This window comes from Gopherus flavomarginatus, chromosome 2, assembly GCF_025201925.1.
Source record: "Gopherus flavomarginatus isolate rGopFla2 chromosome 2, rGopFla2.mat.asm, whole genome shotgun sequence".
NCBI lineage: Eukaryota > Metazoa > Chordata > Testudines > Testudinidae > Gopherus > Gopherus flavomarginatus.
The window spans coordinates 119,827,138-119,849,420 of record NC_066618.1 but is presented as its reverse complement, the minus strand read 5'-3'; the positions used below and the strand labels follow the sequence as shown (position 1 = coordinate 119,849,420).

The 22,283-nt window shown below is 41.3% G+C and overlaps 1 protein-coding gene across 6 annotated transcripts in view; it reads left to right on the top strand.

The window, feature by feature from the left end:
• Positions 1 to 22,283, top strand: part of TEX10 (testis expressed 10) — a 131,182-nt gene that overhangs the window by 27,166 nt on the left and 81,733 nt on the right. For all 6 annotated transcript variants that reach the window (XM_050938146.1, XM_050938147.1, XM_050938149.1 and 3 more), the window contains 4 exons: positions 6,104 to 6,216; positions 9,326 to 9,564; positions 11,843 to 11,978; positions 19,321 to 19,496. In XM_050938146.1, coding sequence (XP_050794103.1) covers positions 6,104 to 6,216; positions 9,326 to 9,564; positions 11,843 to 11,978; positions 19,321 to 19,496 — 664 coding nt within the window. The remainder of the gene's footprint in view (positions 1 to 6,103; positions 6,217 to 9,325; positions 9,565 to 11,842; positions 11,979 to 19,320; positions 19,497 to 22,283) is intronic.

Below are 22,283 nucleotides of genomic sequence, written 5' to 3'. Positions count from 1 at the left end.
GAAAACTTACCTCCTCCCAAGTATTTCCTAGGAATCCCACTTAACTTTGTCTAGCATGTTATTTTAAAGAGATCTTTGAAGCTCATAACATTTCTCAGGGTTTATATTACCCATTTCTCTTCTTTAGAGATGTTGCATACAATCCCATAATAATACATATTTATTTGTATTTTGAATACAGTGAACTCCTAAGATCATGAAACTTAATTCAGTAAGGTTTGACCAGAATATTGCAGGAAATTCCCATATCTGTCTCAATACTTAATGTTTTATTATGTTACATTGTGAGCTTTTTCCACAGTATGAAGGAAGTTGAAGATAAAACTATTATCTTAAATTACAGTTGGCACGCTTGTTACAAATTGTATTATAAGACTGCTTTCAGGGGTTAGTTTGTTTTAAAGTACACAGGATTGAAACTAGTCAACAAACCTGTTAATTTTAATTATTTTTTTCTTCTGTAAAATACTATCATTAATCATAATGTTTTTATTCAGATCATTGTCTGTCTGAAGGACTCTCTGAATTGACACAACAATGTTCATGGGATTGATTTTCATTCTTAACTAATACATCTTAGTTAATATGTGAAGGATCTAACAATGAAAGAGCTATGCTGCATTTCTCTTTCAGAAACTCAATTATACTAGATTTGGTTGCGGTGGTCACTCCAATACCATGGTGTTGGCAATTATATAAAAACTAGATAGATGAAATTGTTGATGTTATGTCCCCCTATTTTCATGTGTTCAAAACTTCCTTGAAAACTTACCTTTGGGGCAGAAACATTTCAGAATCTGAGGATGTTGCATTTTGTATTTTTTTAATTCTTTTAACTCATGGAGTGAGAATGAGGAATACCCATTTTTCTTCACATATTGAACCCATGCAAATGACTGAATTTTGGAAGCTGAAACTTTGCATATAAATAGTCCTTGAAAAGTGGTGCTTTGGAGAAATGGTGAAGGTGCAGAGAAGAACCACAAAAATGATTTGCGTAAGGGCTAGGAGAAGTGCCTTCTAGTGAAATTAAAGGAGCTTTATCTATGTAGTTTATCAAAAAGAAGATTGAGGAGATGGTTTGAATAGTGTATAAACACTTTCATGGGCAGAAAATACCAATAAATGGCTCCTTATTGTGGTGGGGAAAGGAATAACAAGAACTAATTGCTGGAAGTTAAAACCAGATGTATTATAAGTGGGCTGGTGGCATCATCCGTTAAGGTTGCCTGTTACGTACTGTTAAGTCTCTGTTTTCAGTTGCTTATAACGTTGCAAAACTGTAACTGTTTGGTCTTTTATTTTCTATGCAGGATGTCTCTCAAGCTGAATGTTTTTTGGAAAATGTTGGCTGAAATGAGACTAGGGCAAATAACATTTTTTCTTCGAGGAGTATCCTTGTGGGCACTCCACTTTGTGTCTTGATGCCCTGCGCTTGTAATCGGAGATTTGTGGGAGCAGTGCCTGGCTGAGCTGTGCATGCACCGTAGCCGTCTCGCGCTGCACCGACTGGCTGCATAGCGGCTAAGTTCCCTCTAAGCTGTGCAGCTGCCTATTAAGCCTCGTGCAGGGGTTCAGGGCTGTGGTGAGGAGAGATGCCTCTCCCCCAGTGTGGACCTGCTGGGGTGGGGAGAGGCACCCCTCCCTGCTGGTCCCAGCGTGGATCTGCCCTGGACTTGCCACCGCTGGGGGAGAGAAGCCCCTCGCCTGGCCCGGCCCAGGCCCACCGGAGCTGCTGGGGAGAGGAGCCATACCAGTGGCCCAGCTCAGCCTCACTGGAGCTGCTGCCAAGGAAAGGTGCCTCTCCTCCGGCCCCGAGCTGCTGCAGTGCGAGAGGGTTGGTGGGAGTCCTCTCTCCCTGCCGGAGCCCCAGAACAGCCTGCACTCCCAAACCCCTCATCACTGGCCCCACCCCAGAGCCCTCACCCCAACCTCCTGCCTCAGCCCTGAGCCCCCTCCTTGTCCCCTCATTCCGAGCCCCACCCCAGAGCCTTCACCCCTAGCTGGAGTCCTCACCCCCTGCATCCAATCCTCTTCCTCAGCCCTGAACCCCCTCCCACACTTCGAAGTCCTTGGCCCCACCCCCACCATATGAATTTTGTTGTGTGCACTAATATGAAGGTGATATGTCACACATTACCTCCATATTGGTGCGCATAAACTTCATTGCGCACATGGACATAAAAAATTAGAGGGAACATTGCATAGCGGTGCACAACTAACTGTCCCCCAGTTCCTTCTTTACCGCTTTTTACTTGAGTCGGAGTGATCAGCAGTGCCCTCTCCTACTTCAGAAAAAAATTATAGTAGATAATTCTTAGTGGTAGTGTTAGCTTAGTTGTAGTTCGCTTCCCTATCCTCTTACCCTACTGTAATTTCTTTAATTGCACAAAAAAAAAATTGATTTTTCCTTTTACCTTTACCTCCTTGGCAGCCTTAGCCTCAAACAGTCTTTACCCCTTTTATTTTCTCTGTGGGCTTGTCTTCACTACCAGGGTAAGTTGACCTAAATTATGCTACTCCAGCTAAATGAATAACGTAGCTGGAGTTGACATAGCTTAGGTCGACTTACCCTGTTTCTTCATTGCGCTGCATCGATGGGCGATGCTCTCCCGTTGGCTTGCCTTAATCTTCTCCGGGAGCTGGAGAACTGGGTCTACTGGAGAGCACTCTGTTGTCGATTAAGTGGGTCTTCGCTAGACCCCCTAAATCAAGTGTCAATCTCCACATAGTGAAGACCAGCCCTAAGAGACTGACCTTCTCAGGCATGCCAGGCTTACCTGGTTTTAAACACTGCCTGACTTACAGACTCACATTACTCAAAAGTGCCTGCATTGCAGAAAACTGACAGCCAAGACAAGAAAAGTCGGGGATCTCCACCTGAAGCTCCTCATGAAGGAGAAATCCGTCAGGTCAGCCTCCAACCCTGAGTCCAGGTGCCCTGGCCAAGGGTCACCATCAGAAGCCTCTGACAGGGCTGTGCTCTAACAATGGCTGCCAAGGAGCCTGCTTCTAGAAAGGCTGCAAAAAGGCAGTTGCAGACATCCCTGCACCGAGAGTTGCCCAAAAGAAAGCGATCTCCTACTGAAAAATCTCCTCTGGAACTGAGAGCACCAGACCGTTAGGCACTAGGAACGTCTGGTACTGAGAGTTCCCAACAAGCTAAGGACCCTATGTGGGCAAGCTCTAAAGAAGGTTCACATACTACAGTGAAACCTCCCAACTCAGCACTCACGTAGCCAAAGATGATCTCGGCACTGAGAGGTACAATAGCACCACCTGCTGTACCTATGCTGCACAGTAACCTGTGTGCTCTCAGTAACCCGCTGCCGATACCCAAGCAAGTGTAGGAGGAATCCATCTGGTTCAGATGCAGTGGGGACAAGAGCTGGAGTAGAATAGTTGGGTCAAGGAGTGTCTGGAAGAGGTGGTGGAGACTGGGATTGGCATGATCAGGAGACTGGGAGTGGGACCTAATGGGGGGGGGTGGAAGGAGTGAGGAGGAGAGAGAAATCTGACAAGGAGCCAGGTTAAGGGAAGAAGATAACTGGGACTGGCTGGGCAAAGAGAAAAAAATCTGCAAGAGGTGAGGACACTGAGATTGGATGGGAAGCCCTAGAATGGTGACTGGGAGCTGGTGGCAGCTGGAGGCTGTGGGAAAGACAGGCCGATCAGGGAGTGGAGGAGGGAACTGGGATTAGCAGGCCAAAGAGACTTGGGGACTAGAAATGATTGGGCATTGAGATGGGGAGTTTACAGGGGTACGACTAAGGCTATGTGCTGCTTTAACGTATGTAGCTGCTCTTTGCCGGCAAGAAAGAGCTCTCCTGCCGACAAAATAAAACCACCCCCAATGACGGGGCGGTAGGTTTGTTGGCGAGAGAGTGTCTCCTGCCAACAATGTGCTGTCCACACCGGCACTTCTTGTCGTTAAAATTTTTGTTGGTCAAGAGGGTGTTTTTTTTTTTTCTCACACCCCTGACTGACAAAAGGTTTAATGACAAAGTGCAGTGTAGACGTAGACACCGGTCAAGGAGCCTGGGATTGGAATCAGAAACAACAGTACTGTGAAAGGGACAGGCTGAAGGGGAGAGGGAGAAGTGATCAAGTTTGGTGGTAACAGGCAGAAAAGTCTGTGTCAACTAGAGAACATTTCCCTCCAGAGCTTGGAATGGAACCCAAGATCACTGTACCTCACCAGTCCTCTGCTCTGAACAAATATCTGAAACCCACTGTCAGGTTGTCCCCATCCCCTTCTAGTGCTGCCCAAATTGAGGATGACAACCTACCATTACTCTCCATTACTCCATTAGCTACAGTGGCAGAGTTCTGTGTGACCCAAAAGTTTCCAACCTAGCTGATGAACCATATAGGTGTGAATATGATGCCACATGATGGATTTGTTTGTTTGTTTGTTTTTTAAAAAACTTTGGAAATTACACACGCAAATTGTATTAAAAAATTTTGAATTGCAGTCAAACACTCAAAAGTTAGGAAATGTCAGAATTAAGGTTGCCTATACAACCTGAATTTAACCCTCTTGTATTATGATACAGTCTGTAATTACATAATTCTGTACTTCTTTTCACCTGCTTCATTCAAAGCCCACGATGAGTGGTGCTCAATTAATGAGCAGCCATTAATATGTTGTTTTCTTTGTGTTCAGTGTGTTGTCCTAGGCCTGATTTACTGCACACTATACAAACACTTCTCTGACAACAGAATTATTAATTTCTTTGAGTGCTTTTCTATGGTGCTCATCATTATAGCATCCGTGTCTGCACCAACATTAAAGAAGTTATTTTCAGAATACCCCGGTGAGGTGAGGTGATATTATCCTCTTTTTATAGAAGAACTGAGGCACAGAGAAACTAAGAACAAAAGTATCCTTTAATTTGGGTGCCCAGTCTGAGCCAGGCATCCAGAAAATGAGGAACACAATTAGTGGTCACATGTGAACAGTTTAGTTTAAATGACTTGACTAGCATCACATAGGAACTCTAGCACAGGCAGGGATATGATCCAGTTCTCTATGGTAGTTTTCATCTGCCTTTACTATGAAACTGTCTTTTCACTTCCGGTAGTCCCTTGTATCATTCACTACACACCTTCCAACTTCTGCAGCAAGTAAGGCAGGAGTCCTACGGGCAGCTTGCTTCACTACACAACCTTGATTTATCCCCAGGCAGCTCCATTCTGTGCATTACATGAGGCAGAAGTGGAAAGGTGTGCAATTAGAAATAAGGTACTAATCTTCAACCATGAGGGTGATTAACCATTGGAACAAACTACCAAGGGAAGTGGTAGATGCTCTCTCTCTTGAAGTCTTCCGATCAAGACTGGATGCAGACATAAGCTATTGGGCTCATGGCAAGGGTAACTGGGAAATTCTGTGACCTGTGCTACATAGGAGGTTCCTTCTGATGTATGCACGTAATAAAGCCTTATTCTCCCTATGTTCAAGCACACCCATTGCCTTTTCCTTTCCCTTCTAGTTCACACTTATCTTCCTGCTACATTTGAGAACATCCCAACATTTTTTATATCCCCAGTTATCTCCTCTTTGTTAAACACGGAGGGAGGTATTGTGGCTTTGCAGAGGGCAAGCTCCTTTTCTTGCGAGGCTGCCCTCTGCCTTCCTGCTGGCAGCTGTTCTATATAGTCTGGGTGGACTGTGAACTAAACAGTGGGAAACCTTATTGCAAACTAAGGGGTTGTCTACATGAGGAAACTCAGTATGTACTTTCTGTTCACACTAAAAGAATTAACTTTTAGTTAATTCAGCTTACATGTTCCTGTGTACTCGTTCACTAAGAAAATGTACAGAATCCACTCTGGGTGAAACACTGCCCCCAGTCATAAATGATTATCATTGTCTAGTGAACCATTTTGTTGTCGCAAAAGTCATCATCCTATAAAGAATGTGTATGTGAAAGAGCTTTAAATCAGAAGCTAAAATTTTTTTTTTCCTTCCTATGTCACATCCTGTTTTTTTTTTTTTTTTTTTCAACTAAGCATTAGTTTTTGGTAGACTATTAAGTGATTACATTTCACTTCACTTACAAGCATTGTTTTCTAATGTATTATCTGCTTTCCTTAATAGGAGGCATGGCTTCGAATGAATTACCTTGTTGATTTCAAGCATCACTTCATGCGTCATTTTCCTTATTCTTTACAAGAAACAATTAAGCACAAAAAGAGAGATCCATACAAAAGGTATGAATAAAACAGGTGTCACTTTACATCTTTTTCTTTCATGAATAAGTGAGACCACATGTATGAATGAGACACACAGCCTAATATTAATCTTTCAGCATAGCCAAAAAAGGGAAAAATACTTTGGGTGGGTTTTTTTCTTTAAGAAATGTGGAGAGGTATTTAGATGGTGGTTATGTTGCTCTTAATTGATACCTTTAAAGAATTTAAGATAAAATTTCTTATATGAAACTAGATCTGGTTGTTTTTATTATTTCAGAGAAACTAAAATGCAAAATCTTAAAAGTATAAGTATTCACTTGTATTTATTAGAAATTAGTTCTCAATTTGTGGCCTGCAGGGCACTTGCTGTTGGATTCTCTAGGGGTGTTTGTTCTACTGGTGTTGCATATCCTGTTGCCTGCTGTTAAATTGTATTGAAATGCAACTAAAATACGTTTATTTTCTGTGTAGTTGTGGTATGGTATTGGATGAATGTGAAAGGAAGGTCCATAATATCTCTATTAGGATATGATCCATGTTACAAGAAAGTGTGAGAGCTGCATATTCGATAATGGACCAGTTCATGCGTTATATCTTAGTAGTAAACCAAAATCTATGATCTGTAGTGCATTTGGGCCTTAAGTGGCTGAGTAATGATATAAGGGAGAGTAAGACACTTCTCTGTCCAGGGCAGGGTTGATCAGCAGCTGTCTCTCCCTATCTGTCCCTTGGCAGCACAACTGAACTAGTTTAGTGCAAATAAAAGTCTACTGCTGGGAAGAGCCAATAGCAGATTGCTTCCCTTGCCCACCCCCAGGCAAATACTGAAGGATTTGTGGCTTTCTTTGAGGCCATATATTAGCATGCCCTCACCTCAAGAGCACCCTATTATGCTTGGACGTGTTGTTGCAAGGGGTCCTCATCTCTGGTATCTCCTTGCAGCTGCTTCTTCGGCTCTGTAATGGACCATAGACTCTGTCTGTATCTTCTCCTGATTGTCTCTGTCTGGATGTTCTGTGGCCAAATCACATAAAAGTGCAGTCCCCTTCCAGGGTCAATCTATAAGTCCAAATGTCTTTCAACTAACAATTCTTCTGCCCCTCTTGGACTGCACTTCTTGTCCTCTACTCCTGGGTGCTGCAGAGCTTCTCCTATGCTGTGTTCTCCTAGCAGGTTTTTCCCCAGGGCCTCTAGGGGTATGTGTGCACAAAATCTTGAACCAAGCCTCCCAGCCCAGGTTGACAGACTTGGGCAAGTGGGGCTCATGCGAGTGCTCTAAAAATAGCTGTATAGGCAGTGATTTGAAGTTGTGGCTTGGACTCTGAAGCCCCATGGGGTTTACATTGGTGCAGCTACACTGATAATTGAAGTTCCATTGTAGGCTGTATCTGAATTACAGTTTCTCTGGGCTCCTTAACGGGTGGTATGTAGCCTACAGGCACAATTTAGCCCTACACCAGGAAATAGTTGTGGTTGAAAGTGTGCATCAGTGGAGTCTACGTAACAACCAGCAAGTGTTGTTAGAATTTCAATTTCTGCTTTACCTCCCTTCAAAAACTGTAAAATTCCGAAAATGAATATTAAAGAAGTGCACGCTGCATTAACGTCATATATATTCCTTCTTCATAACTCCATGCAAGTTACATCTCATCATAATATCTCTAAACTATGCCCCACCGTACCTGTAAGCTATAAGGCAATTTTGTTGGGTCAGGATAGAATCAATAATATATTTAATTAGACAAGTACTTCCCAAATTTCTGAAAGCAGAGCTCTCCTTCAGGAAAATAAGACCCGTCACCTCTCTCCACCCTAAATCTCCACTATGCATGATTAAGGTCCATGCATCTTAATTTACAGATCTTCCATAAATTACACTCTCTTGGCTAGTTCTTTTAGCCACTCCTCTACTTTTGGGAAATGCTGCTGTCGACATTCAGATTATAATACTACTACTACTTTCCTGCATGCTTTGAGCAGTGAAATACATTAAATATCAGCCATTAACTGTCATAACTGGGTTATGAGTTTGCACTCACTGACGTGAATGGGTCAGTTCTCAAATGCGGGGGAGGGATAGCTCAGTGGTTTGCACATTGGCCTACTAAACCCAGGGTTGTGAGTTCAATCCTTGAGGGGGCCACTTAGGGATCTGGGGCAAAATCAGTACTTGGTCTTGCTAGTGAAGGCAGGGGGCTAGACTCAATGACCCTTCAGGATCCCTTCCAGTTCTGTGAGATACATATATCTCCATATAGAGGGTAGTTCACACTTGAGAGCTGTTGTTTATCTTTGCAAACTCTGACAGACATCTTTGAATTGATCACCTTCCACATTTGGAAGGGTTTCTTATTTTGAACCGTACAAACGAAAGACTAATTTTGTTTTGTTTTTAATGTAAGCTGGTACATTAAAAGGACAAATGATGTCTGTCTGTAAGGTCCCAAACCCTGGTGCCTCACTCTTAAGGAAAGACAGAATTAGACCTAAAGATTTCAAAGCTAATTTGGTCTCAACCTGTGTTATCAAATACCAGAGCTCCATACATGTTCTGTTGGTATAATACATTGATGGAGTATTAAAACATCTTTATGAAATAAAAGAAAAATGCTATCTCTTTGGATGGTAGAATGTGTTAAATATATGGAGTTTGATGATATGGAATTATATGTAGGCTTTGCTGATTGATAAAATTACTTATAAATTTAGCAGTTTACATATTTACCAACTAACATTTTGTACTGCTTAAAAAAAAAAAGTAGTGAAATTCACTCTGTTATAGCACACTGGAAACTTCTAAATTGTGTTAGGCTAATAGTCTCTGGAATGGAGGGGTAAGCATGGAAAGGAGTCATAATTATACTCCTTCCCTTCCTGGGACTGTTGTATAATCTTGTGAGCTCACTGGAGGTTTTGGGTGCTTATCACGTTTAAAAATCAGGTCACTTATTTATGAATCTAACCGTAGATTGAAGAGCCTTAGTGAGGCTCCTGTTTTTAAAATTTTTGCTTTAAACCTGTAGTGCTTATCATAACATAGAAAAAAATTATTCTAACTTTGTGAAACATTAATACATTAAAAACTGCACTCATTTTTCATAAATATCCGTATATGTATTTTACTTAGCACCAAGTATTATATGACATCGTCAAACAGCGTAGACCATCTTTTATTGAATTTAACCCTGTGTGACATCATGGTTTCACTGGCAAGTGCTTCAACACTTCAGATGGATTCTGACTGGCTGGGTATGATAAGAAAGTTTGTGACCGAAACCCTTCAGGATGGTTGCAGATTGAACTGCAAGCAGTTGAACAGATTGCTTGGAGTGACGTGGAGACTAATGCAAATACAACGAAACAAAGGTAAGAGTAGTTAGCAGGTAGTTGTCTTTAAAAGCCAAATATAGCCTATGCACAGGAAATGTTCTTAGACTGCAGGAGTTAATCAGAGACACAGGTGGATGGGGTGCAGAGTTAAGAATGTCCTAAAATGTTTTGTTGGATGTTCTGTCCACAAAGTAGTAGTATTTCACTGTATATATCCCCTACTTCACAGAGCATTGAGAATTGCTGTTTAGTTTAGTAAAGCACTTTTAGATTCTTTGATGAAACATGCTCTAAAAGTGAAAAGCAATAGGAGTAGTGTATTTGTACCCATTTTCTCTTACCTTTTAAGTAAAAAAAAAAAAAAAAGAGGAAAAAGAGATCACTTTAATGAATAAGGAAATTCATTTACATCTGCATTTTATAGATCAGTTAATCAATATTTCTTGAGGCCATTTCAGTGTTCCATTCTGTGCTTAAAATCATTTCCATGGTTTGTAAATGTGCCTTTGTAATGATAAGAAGGCCGTCAGACTGCTATAATGACATGGAGTGACAAGCTCACATTAATGAAAGCCTGTGTTAAGTAACACGTTATTTTCCAGTGTTGCATTGATTTTCCTTCCCAAGAGAGGGCACATTTGCTGTCACTTCTAGGTCCAATGCAGAATGCCTCTCTTTCAGCTGCCGTTTCTTGATTGTGATACAGGTGAAATATTGCTGGGCCCTCATGCTGCTCGGTTTTTGGTAGAGGATTTACTCAGGCTTTATCAACACTTAGGGCTTGTTTACACTACCACTTTTGTCAGTATAAGTTATGTCACTCTGGGGCATAAAAAAAAATCCCCCTGAAGAACATAATTTACACTGACAGAAGTGCTGGTGGGGACAGCGCTATGTCATTGGGAGTGTGTCTCCCGACATAGCTGCTGTCGCTTGTGGAGGTAGTTTTATTATGTCGACGGGAGAGCTCTCTCCGTTTGGCATAGAGTGGCTACATGAGCAATTTTACATCATCAGTACATCTGTGCCACTGTAAGCTCGCTAGTGTAGACATGACCTTAAAATGCTACAGCAGCACGCTCCCACTGTAGCACTTCTGTATTGACGCTACCTATGCTGACAGGATGGGTTTTTCCATCGGTATAGGTAATCCACTGCCCTAGGAGGAGGTAGTTAGGTCAGTGGAAAAATTCTTTCATCAATTTAGCAGTGTCTACACAGGGATTTAGCTTGGCTTAACTGTGTTGCTCGGGGGCTGAATTTTTCATGCCACTGACCAATGTAGTTAAACTGACCTAATTTTCTAGTGTAGACCAGGCCTCAAAGAGTGGAAGTTTGCTCTGAATTTAAAAGTGGCAGTTGTCAGGCTCATCCTGATACGATAGTAGTGCCCAGCCAGGTGCATTCTACAGATAATGCTTTGCATTTGGGATCTGAGTTTCACTTTGGATGGTATCAGCAGGGGAGTTTCCATGGGCTGCAGGTGCTGTTATGTAGTGTGGTGTTGAATGAGAGGTGATCTTGAAATAGCATGAACACTTTACCCGTTAAAAGCTTTACAGATAAGGACCAAGCTCTTGAAGTAGATCTGGATTCATAGGGGATTCACAGTAATGTGTGGTGTACCAGGGTTGGGCTGTGTGTGTGGAACTAGCTGTGTCCAGATGGAGCATGTTGTAACAGTGTCTGGATCCGACATGGGTAGGTCTTCTGCATCTGAATTGAAATGGTGAAATCTGTTGATCTTGGATAATCAAAGGTCAAGGAAAAAAGAAATTAATGGCCAATGCAGGTATTTGAATGTCTATTAACAGTAATGAGTCCAATAGGACCCAGAGACTGAAACCAACTTTACAACTAGAGGGCTGATGCCTAGATTAGAGTGGGAGGTGGGAGCTCCTTCCTGCTTTTCCCATTCCTAATAATGTCACCTTCTTAGCATTCAAATAGATTATCTGTGATTTTCAGAATTCATTCATTTTCATTCTTGTATTATTTTTCATTTTGAAAATCTTAATACTTTAAAAACTTGTGTGCTACATGAGTTTCAGGTAGTTCTTTATCTAGCTTTGTAACATCAATTGTCTGAGGAATTTCACACTGCAAGCATTATTTCAAGATTTGTCTGTGAAGGTTCATTGTTGTACATCCTGCAGAAATTGATACTAAAAAAGTTTACTCCCAGGATTTGGATTTTACATAGAAATGGGTATTTTAAAATATTTTACTAGCTCCTCAATAGATATTCTTAATGTAATGAGAAGATAAAAAGCACTTCTAAATTTCACATTTTTAACATGTTTTTTCTTTCTAGTGGCAACAGAGACTTTGATAAAAGCAGTATATATACTGTATCAGCAGAGGAATCTCCTCTTTCCTGTTCGTATGTTGCTTTTGAAATTTTTTAGCAGAGTTTATCAGAAAGAAGAACTGAGCAGTCAAAAAATCAGGTAAAGATTTTTTTCTTTATTTTTAAAAATTTTAACCTTGCAGATTTAATCTCAAAGTCTAGGCCATGAACTTCCACAGGAGCACAAAGCTTGTGATACAGAACAAAAGCTCATTTGGGGAAAGCTCAGAAGATGTGTCCGTTCGCTCCATTTGTCACAATTTCTTCTCCACTGCTAGAATTGTTTTGGAGAATTTGGCCAATCTGGGCTCCAATATAATTTATTACCTAATTTCTATTTCTAATACGTTTAAGCGCATGTAAAATTTTAAATAGTTAATTATCCCAGTTCATTCATTAACCAGAGGTTTTAAAATTTCTTTTTAGCCTTGAAATTCCACACATGACTACTTTTTAAAACATTTAAATGTGTGGCAAAGATGGGGATTTGCAGAAATAAATACATTAGAAAATTAGATTGTTTACATTTAGCTTGGTAAAGAATTAAATTGAACTACAAATTGAAACTCAGAGTTCTGAAAGCCTTGAGAATGGAGGTTGTTCATAACTCTGAACAAAATGATATGGTTGTTGCAAAAGTTTACAACTGAACATTGACTTAATACAGCTTTGAAACAGAAGAAAATGCTGCTTTTAACCATCTTAATTGAAATGAAACAAGCACAGAAAGTTTTCTCTTCATCAAATCTTTTTTTAAACTATCCCTTTATTTTTTTTAGTAGTTTACGTTTAACACAGTACTGTACTATATTTGCTTTTTTAAAAAAAAAATATATATATTTTGGGGGTGCTCTGCTGCTACCTGATTGTGTACTTCCAATTCCAAATGAGGTGTGTGGTTGACTGGTCTGTTCATAGCTCCTGAGGTTTTAATGTATGTAAATTGTTGCTGATGTGACATGTAGGATTGCAGTATTTTTCCTATCTCCTCTTTTAGTAGGGATAAAATGTGAGTTCTGTGAGAATTACGTCTGTACATCCAGTGTTTGGATGTACACCCATATTGCTTTTGCTATAGTACCTTCACAGAGTTCCCTTTTATCTCTGAATATTTGGCCCTGAGTATATAAAAGTTAACATCCAGTTTCTTTCCTGTATCCATGGTGCAGAAACTTTTTTTTAATACACATGTCTACATTTCACTAGCTGCTAGGAGCGTTGATTAGTATACTTTGGAAATCTTATTCCCAGAAATAATTATTTTTAATGTTCAGCCTTTTTATATGATCACGATTATTTGATTCCATCACAGCCCAGTTAACAGCTGTGGAGCTTTCCAGAGCTGCTCTTGGTTCTTATTTAAAAAGTAATGGAACTTTGTATAGATTGTAAGCATTTTGGGGCAGGGACTGTCTTTTTTGTAGTGTGTGCGTGTAACCTTGCACGAGGCCCTGATCTCTGTTGGGGTCCTCTAGGCAGTACTGTAATAGAAATAATATTATAATAATAAAAGCTGTAGTAATAACTTGCTCTAGCTCAGTAGTGACTGAGCACTGTGCCTTTACTCATTGTATCTGTGGATACTGAGATGGTCGAGTAAGGCACAATATGGGAGTTTGTATTCTGTGCTCCATGTAAAGCAAAGAAGTTAGAAACAGGTGAATGTGACCTGCTGTCTGGGATACTTAAGGAAAGGTCACTCCCTTAGAAGATGCTCTGTCCCCAATTTACTTACCATATCCATCAAAACCAGAATAAAAGTTACTGCTTATGCAGAAGGCACTTAAACTGGTTTTCCAGGATTTCAGAGAATCATAGAGTATCAGGGTTGGAAGGGACCTCAGGAGGTCATCTAGTCCAACCCCCTGCTCAAAGCAGGATCAATCCCCAGGCAGATTTTTGCCCCAGATCCCTAAATGGCCCTCTCAAGGATTGAACTCACAATGCTGGGTTTAGCAGGCCAATGCTCAAACCACTGAGCTATTCCTCCCCCGTTGTGTGTCCTGATTCCTGGTTGATTCCAAAGAGCCCATCTAAATCAGAGAGATCTTTAATCCAAACTACTTGTCTCTAAGTCCTCAGATTTGCCCTGTTCCTCGTCTTCTGAGACTTTAGGCACTTTATCCAGTGCCTTCAAGAGGAGAGAGTAGGAGTGTCTAGGCTAAGGGGTGTCAAATAACTAGTCTGTTGTATGTTCTAGGACAGACTGTTGCCTCAGTTCCTGAGACCTACAGGTATTGCACTCTTGGTAACAGAATGCTCTTCAGATATGGAGAGGAAGAGTATTGTTCCTGACAATTCATCTACAATTCTGCTTGTTGGTTCTATCCAGTCTCTGATCCTCCACTCAAATAGGAATATAATGCCTCTTCTGCAATGATTTCATCATGATCCTGTCGTAGAAAAGCTATGTGTTCTCTGTAGTAAGCCTGATGCACATTCTCTGGAAAGTGCTCTGGTTACAGCAGACTGGAAGTTCTGGGGCAGCTTCAGGCAAATTGTAAAGGGATGTATTATAGAATTAAATATGAAAATATACAATACAATCAATATGGTGATCCATGTTATAAAATTAAATTTTAATTATGCTTGCATTTTCAATATGTTGCAGATTTTTATATTGATGTAGAATTACTTTGTAGCACTGGCATTTCTTTAGGGGATATTTGTGGATTAGGCTTCCAAGGAGGTGGTTTGAGATCGCTTCTCGGCTCTCTGGCTAAGAGGTGAAACCATTATCTAAAAGTTGCATATTAGTTGGATGCCTTTGCTCTATATAATGAAATGGATTATCTGGATGTCTCTACTATTCCAGGAAATAATTGACAGTTTAAATATCAAAAGTTTTGTTTCACAGTAAGCCATCTCTTGCTGTGAGTTGGAACTTCAAGTAGTCTCTGCACATTCCCACTCCTGGAATGTGCCAGTAATGCAGCTCTGCTCTTATAGCAGTGCTGGTTGGAGTGCTCTCCTCTTACTGTTACTGAATATTCTGAAGGTGAAGATATGAGAGGGATTGTGATGCTTCAGCCACCTCAGTTCTTTTCATCAGTGGTTGCAGACAGACCAGAAACCTCATTACTTTCCTCCAACCAGGATCTTTGAATCAAGACTCTCACGACGTTAGCTAGCTTTCAGTTGGTGTCAGATTAGTCTTTTAAATTTTGTCTTTTTTAAAAAGTTATTTATTTCTTTATTTAGTTCATTTTAGTTCATTCCTAACCTTCAGCACCGATCTGTGCATCTTCAAGGAAAAAGGTGTTTGTCTTGGGGAAGGTTATGCTCTATTTCGCTGAACCATATGCAACACCTTGACCCGAAGGGCTCATAAGGAGCATCAAAACCGGCTAAAAGCTTGCCTTCTCCAGGAAGCCTTTGCAACCAAGTCCTCTGATTTAGAATCCTTAGAATTTGTAAGTACAGATAGGTCTCCTTCAGGAACTAAAGAGCAGCATAAGACGCCTTCCAAGATCTCTGCTACCAGGGTAAAATCTAATATCCTAGTACTGAAGGATCTGCAGCCATTGGAGTTGGCTGTCTAACAAGACGAGCCCTCTCAGATGTCGACCTCCGTTAGCAGAGCCAGTCTTCAGGAATGTAATCCTTTGGATTAGACACCTCTGGTTCCAAGCAAAGAAATGGCACAAATATTGGCCTCTGTTAGCAGAGCCAATCTGCACTGGGATCCCTCAGATCCCATAGCCTCTATTTCAAGTGCATCTTCAGAACCCAAAACAAAAGCTAAGGGCCATGATGGTTTCAATTCCGAAAAGAAAGGCTCATACCCCAATGTAACAAGCATATTAGTTCCCAAAAATTGCCAGGAAAAGGTGCTGGAAACATCTTCAGATTCTTTGACGCCATATGCTTCCGTGGTTATGGTAGTGGCTCAAGTACATAAACCACATCCTCAGTTGGGAATCCATACTCTGATCCAAAACCACGCCTGTTCAGGGATCCTCAGAGCAGAAAAATATGGGAATGAATAGAAAAAATTTAAGAGGCAGGTATCCCTTTTCCCTACTGAGAGAGAGAAAAGGAAAGAATGCTCCCAATTACAGGTTTTCCCCTAAGGTTTTGCTTCCTCCTTCCAGACATCTACAGGTTTGCCTGGGAAGTGTGCTTTGATATTTTCTGTACTACACTTTACCAAGGCCAATACTGTCTCCAATCCAAACTACCTTAGATCCACATTTGGATCCGCAATTAGATCCTGGCCTTATATTTGTTTTTAACATATTTCACTTGCCATTGTGCTGCCCTTTCACGTAGATTTAAGTCCCTCTGGAGTTCCTCTCATTCTTTTCTCCTCTTGACTAACCTCAATAATTTTGTCACCTCACTCCGTCATCCTTCACTTTTCTCTTCCCCTCCTTATCTACTTGTTCTAACATCTCTTTTGACTCCTTGCTCTTTGACAATGATGTCTCACTCTTTCACAGTATTTTTTATTACCTGAAGAGTGCACATCTGCGGTAGGTATCTTAACATCTGTAGCTTCACCACAATGCTCCTTTGCTCTTTAAATGTTCTATTTTTCTCACTGGTAGTCCAGCAGACTGAGTCTCGCACAGTCTGTCCATATCTTTAGTCTTTTGCATCTGATGCACATAAATATAATTTCTTCTTTGACTATTTCTCCTCGAAGTTTTCTTATCTCTTCTCATTTCCATTGTGACAAACCCAGACCAGTGAGGTACAGGAGTCTAGTAGAGGGCAAATATACTGGTCACTGAATGAGTAGTTTTCTGTTCCCTGAGTGACCAGAGCAGGGGCTACACTAGAGTAATCAGGAACCTGCTAGAACCAATTAAGACAGACAGGCTGATTAGATCACCTGCAGCTGATCAAGGCAGGCTAATCAGGGCACCTGGGTTTAAAAAGGAGCTCACTCCAGTCAGGCAAGGAGGAGACAGAGGAGAGGATGTGTGTGTGAGGAGCTAGGAGCAAGAGGCACAAGGAGCTGAGAGTGAGAGGCTGTGCTGCTGGAGGACTACAGAGTACAAGTGTTATCAGACAGCAGGAGGAAGGTCCTGTGGTGAGGATAAAGAACGTGTTTGGAGGAGGCTATGGGGAAGTAGCCCAGGGAGTTGTAGCTGTCATGCAGCTATTACAAGAGGCACTATAGACAGCTGCATTCCAGAGGGTCCTGGGCTGGAACCTGGAGTAGAGGGTGGGCCCAGGTTCCCCCCCAAACCACCCAACTCCTGATCAGATACAGGAGAGGTTGATCCAGACTGTGGGGAAGATCACTGAGGTGAGCAAATCTGCCAATAAGCGCAGGACCCACCAAGGTAGAGGAGGAACTTTGTCACACCATCTTCTTTGTACATGCCATACATTGTTCCTTGAGCTGCATTTCTGTTTTCTGGAAGATATGTTTTGCGCAAATAATATACTATATTTTACATTAAACCATTTTTATTGTCTTTTTTTAATTTCTGAGAGTCACTTGTGGTATACATTCTGAGCTTGATATTAATTTCCTCTGATTGTAGGGCCTCCCTTAACTAATTTCCCCATTTAAAAAAATAATCCCCTCTTTAAAGTTTTGGAATACTTGAAATTTTTTTTAGATCTACAGGAAAGGAATTGAGTGCCTTGAGGACCTTGCTCCCTGTATACCCTTAGGTTTAAACTTTTGAAGCCAATCAGAAGCACTCATGCATAAGGCTACGTTTTAGTCACCGATATTTTTAGTAAAAGTCATGGACAGGTCATGGGCAGTAAACAAAAAATCATGGACCTGTGCTGGGGAGCGGGGGCTCGGGGGCACATCACAGCCCGGGGGGAACCACAGGTGCTTGGTAAGTGGGTGTGGCCCGGGGCAGGGCTCAGGTGCTCAGGGGGTGAGTTGCGGCCTGAGAAAACACCGTGGGTGCTGGAGAAGGGGGCGCAGGTGCTGGGGGGGGGGCAGAGAGAGGGGGTTAGTGGGGCTGGGGCAGACTCCTGTGAAGTGGTGGTCCCAGCTGCCTAGCTCCATGTGCTGCCTCTACTCTGCCTCAAGTCCCATTTCTGCAGCTCCAATTGGCTGTTGGCAAGGCAGCATGTGGAGCTAGGGGGGCTGAGGGAGAGGAGCCCCCAGTCTTGAGCCCCCCCGTGGGAGCTTTGGGGAAGGTGCCTGGAGGTGCGACAAGGGCAGCACGCATGGAACACTCTGCTCCCCCCCCCCCCCATGGGCCATAGTGGTTCCTGGAGCGGTGCGGGGACAGGGGCAGGGCAGGCATGCAGGGAGCCTGCCCTGGCCTCAGTGCGTGTTGCTGTCACCCCGAGCTGCTTGAGGTAAGCGACGCCAGGCCTGAGCCAAAACCCCTCTTGTACCCTGTCCCCACTTCCCTGCCTGCACCTCGCACCCCTCCTGTACCCCAACTCCCTGCCCTGACCTCCCTCGTGCACCCCATATCCTTCCTGCACCCCAACTGCCTGCCCTGAGCCCCCTTGTACACCTTGCACCCCTGCACCCCAACCCCCTGCCCTGAGCCCCCTCATGCACCCCTGTGTACCCCAGCCCCCTGCTCTGAGTCACATGCCGCACCCCGTACCCCTCCTGCACCCTGCCCTGAGCCGCCTCCTGCAGTCTGTGCCACTCCTGCACCCCTGCTCTCAGCCCCCTTGTACACCTCGCACTCCTCCTGCACCCCAACTCCCTTCCCTGAGCCCCCTCATACACCCCACACCCCTCCTCTGCCCCAATCCCTTGCCTGAGCCCCTTCCAGCACACCACATCCCCTCCCGCACCCCAACCCCCTGGCCTGGCCTTGTATACACTTTCCCCACCCAGATGTGACCCTCGGTCCAAAAAGCCCCTGATCTAGGGTGTAGCAGCAATGAAAAAGGCAAATAGGATGAGTAAGAAACTAAAGGAACATGACCGTATATTGAACTCCCTTCTTTGAAGCATTTTGTCCAGTTTCTCTTTCTCAAAAAAAAAAAAAATTCTGAGATTAAACAGATAGAGAAGGACAGTGAAGATATGATTAAATATGATATAAACCAAAAAAATTTTGTTTAGTCTTGAAAGTGAAGAGTTACAGGGGACTTTTGGTATTCAGTGTTAAGGATATAGTGAACTCTGAATTGTCTGTGCTTTTTCCTCTGGCCCATAATATGTTGGATCACTAAAGGATATTAATAGATGATAAATTTAGAACAAATAAAAGGAAATGCTTTTTCGCCAGCGTATAGTCAATTTGTGAAATTGAGTTCTGAAGGAGATTGTTAGATTACATACTGCATAAACTGTTGGGGCCGTGAGAGAAGTGATTGTATGATGATTCACCATGTACCAACACAATCAGACTCCTAGCTGAAATATTATAAATAGATACTAAATTACAGTATTATAAGTATTCTGTATTTATTGTAAACATAAACAAGATTTAAGAATATTTGTATTGAAGAGAACATAATTTTTCCAAGTAACTTTTTCCCCCTTCTTTTAGAAGCCGAAGTAAAGTTTTATCTCGTTGGCTGGCTGGCCTACCTCAGCAGCTTGTTCTGCTTGGCTCAAGAAAGCCTGAGCTTTCAAAACAGTTGATTGAGACCATTCATTCTGCTGCATCTCATTCAAACAAGGAATTTTTACAAAGTTTGCAAGCCACTGCTTCTCGAATTTATGGTAAGACTTTTGTACTGAAACATAATGAATTTTACGTATCTCTTGACGTGAGAGGGATGGTACAAGGAGTGAAAAATCCTGCTATCTCCTGACTAAAGGCAGAGTACGCACATGAAATGGTTATTCATACCCTTAAGATAGAAATTTGTAATGAAAATTGTGGGTGCAGCAGTTTTATTTCCCACAACACTCTAAAGTATGATTTGAAGCTTTTTTTTTTTTAGGCTGGACATAGCCTGATAGATGAGAACACTTGATATCAAATTTCTGTACAAACCTGGACTTGGTGATATTCCTTTATTTTATGTTTCTCTCTACTTAGTAATAGTTCAGTGCTTTCAAAAGGTCTTATTTCTTCAGGTTCTTAATGAACCATCAGAGTTGTAAGGAGTACGTTCCCAGTAGAGCTGTTCATTAATTGCAGTTAATGCACGTGATTAACTCAAAAAATTAATTGCGATTAATCGTAGTTTTAATCGCATTGTTAAACAATAGAACACCAATGGAAATTTATTAAATATTTTTGGATGTTTGTCTCCATTTTCAAATATATTGATTTCAATTACAATATAAAGTGTACAGTGCTCACTTTATATTATGTTATTTACAAATATTTAAACTGTAAAAATGACACAGTATTTTTCAATTCACCTCATACAAGTACTATAGTGCAATCTCTTTATCATGAAAATGCAGTTTACAAGTGTAGATTTTTTTTTTGTTACATAACTGCACTCAAAAACAAAACAATGTAAAACTTAGAGCCTACAAGTCCACTTTGTCCTACTTCGTGTTCAGCCAGTTGCTAAGACAGACAATTTGTTTGCATATACGGGAGATAATGTCACCCACTTCTAATTTACAATGTCACCTGAAAGTGAGAACAGGAGTTTCCATGGCACTTTTGTAGCTGGCATTGCAAGGTATTTACATGCCAGATTTGCTAAACATTTGTATGTCCCTTCATGCTTCGGACATCATTCCAGAGGATATGCTTCCATGCTGATGACACTCATTAAAAAAATAATGCATTAATTACATTTGTGACTGAACTCCTTGGGGGAAAATTGAATGTCTGCTCTGTTTTACCCACTTTCTGCTATATATTTCATGTTATAGTGGTCTCGGATGATGACCCAGCAGCACATTGTTCGTTTTAAGAACACTTTCACTGCAGATTTTACAAAACACTAACAAGGTACCAAGGTGAGATTTCTAAAGATAGCTACAGCACTTGACCCAAGGTTTAAGAATCTGAAGTGCCTTCCAATATCTGAGAGGGACGAGGTGTGGCACATGCTTTCAGAAGTCTTAAAAGAGCAACACTCTGATGTGGAGACTACAGAACCTGAACCACCAAAAAAAAAAACAACAAAACAAAAACAAAAAAAAAAAATCAACCTGCTGCTGGTGGCATCTGACTCAAATGATGAAAATGAACATGCAGTCATTCCGCACTGCTTTGGATCATTATTGAGCAGAACCCATCATCAGCATGGATGCATCTCCTCTGGAATGGGGCTGAAACATGAAGGGACATGTGACTCTTTAGCGCATGTGGCATGTAAATGTCTTGCAACACCAGCTATAACAATGCCATGCGAATCCCTGTTCTCACTTTCGGGTGCTATTGTAAACAAGAAGCATGGAGCATTATCTCCTGTAAATGTAAAGAAACATATTTGAGTGATTTGTCTGAACAGGAAGTAGGACTGAGTGGACTTGTAGGCTCTGAAGTTTTACTTTTATGTTTTATTTTTAATGCAGTTTTTTTGTACATAAGTTTACATTTGTAAGTTCAACTTTCATGATAAAGAGATTGCGCTACAGTACTTGTATGAGTTGAATTGAAAAGTATTTTGTTTTTTACAGTGCAAATATTTGTAATAAACATATAAAGTGAGCACTGTACACTTTGTATTCTGTGTTGTAATTGAAATCAATATATTTTAAAATGTAGGAGACATCCAAAAATACTTAGATAAATGGTATTCTGTTATTAACAGTGTGTTTAATTGCACAAATGATTTTTTTAGTCGCACTATTACAATTTTTAGTCATTTGACAGCCCTAGTTTGGATGAGACTTTTATAGAACGGTATTTGTTGTAAGAATTCAGAAGTTAGCTCTTCTGTATTAGCCAAATTCCAGTTTGGTAATTATATTCTGCTTCCCCAGATTTTCCCTTCAAGAAATTACGTTCTTCCCTATATCAGTTGGATGCTGTATTTTTCTTCTCTTCTGGCTCCAAAATGTTTTGTACTAAAATTATTAATCTTTGGGACAGGGGTCATCTTTTGGTATATTTGTATAGTGCAGTTGTTCTCAATGTGTGGCCCAGTCACCACACGGCTGTGGCCCATGTGACATCCTCACGTCCATACAGGTAGTATTGGATGAAGCCCACATAATATATTGTGAGACACATATGCGCCACAGTGGTAAATAGGTTGAGAACCACTGATATAGTACTTAGCATAATGAGGCCCCCTGGTTCATGACTAAGGCTTCTAGTTGCTACTGCAATACGAATAATAAGTGTTACGATATGCTGATAAACAGCTCCCCCTCTGTTCCTTCCCAGGCCGCATTTCACTTGTGGGTGAAAGAAATTTCCTGTGTTTTTTGTATAAAAGTTGGTAAAATGTTTTGAGGTCTATCAAGATGAAAAGCCCTATATAAAGTTTTTTTTGTTACTGTTGTTTTAATAATAATTTCTCTGTCTATTCCATTATTCTGCAGCATTGGAATTTCCTGGAGAAAGTATTTCTTACTGGAGTGTTGCTA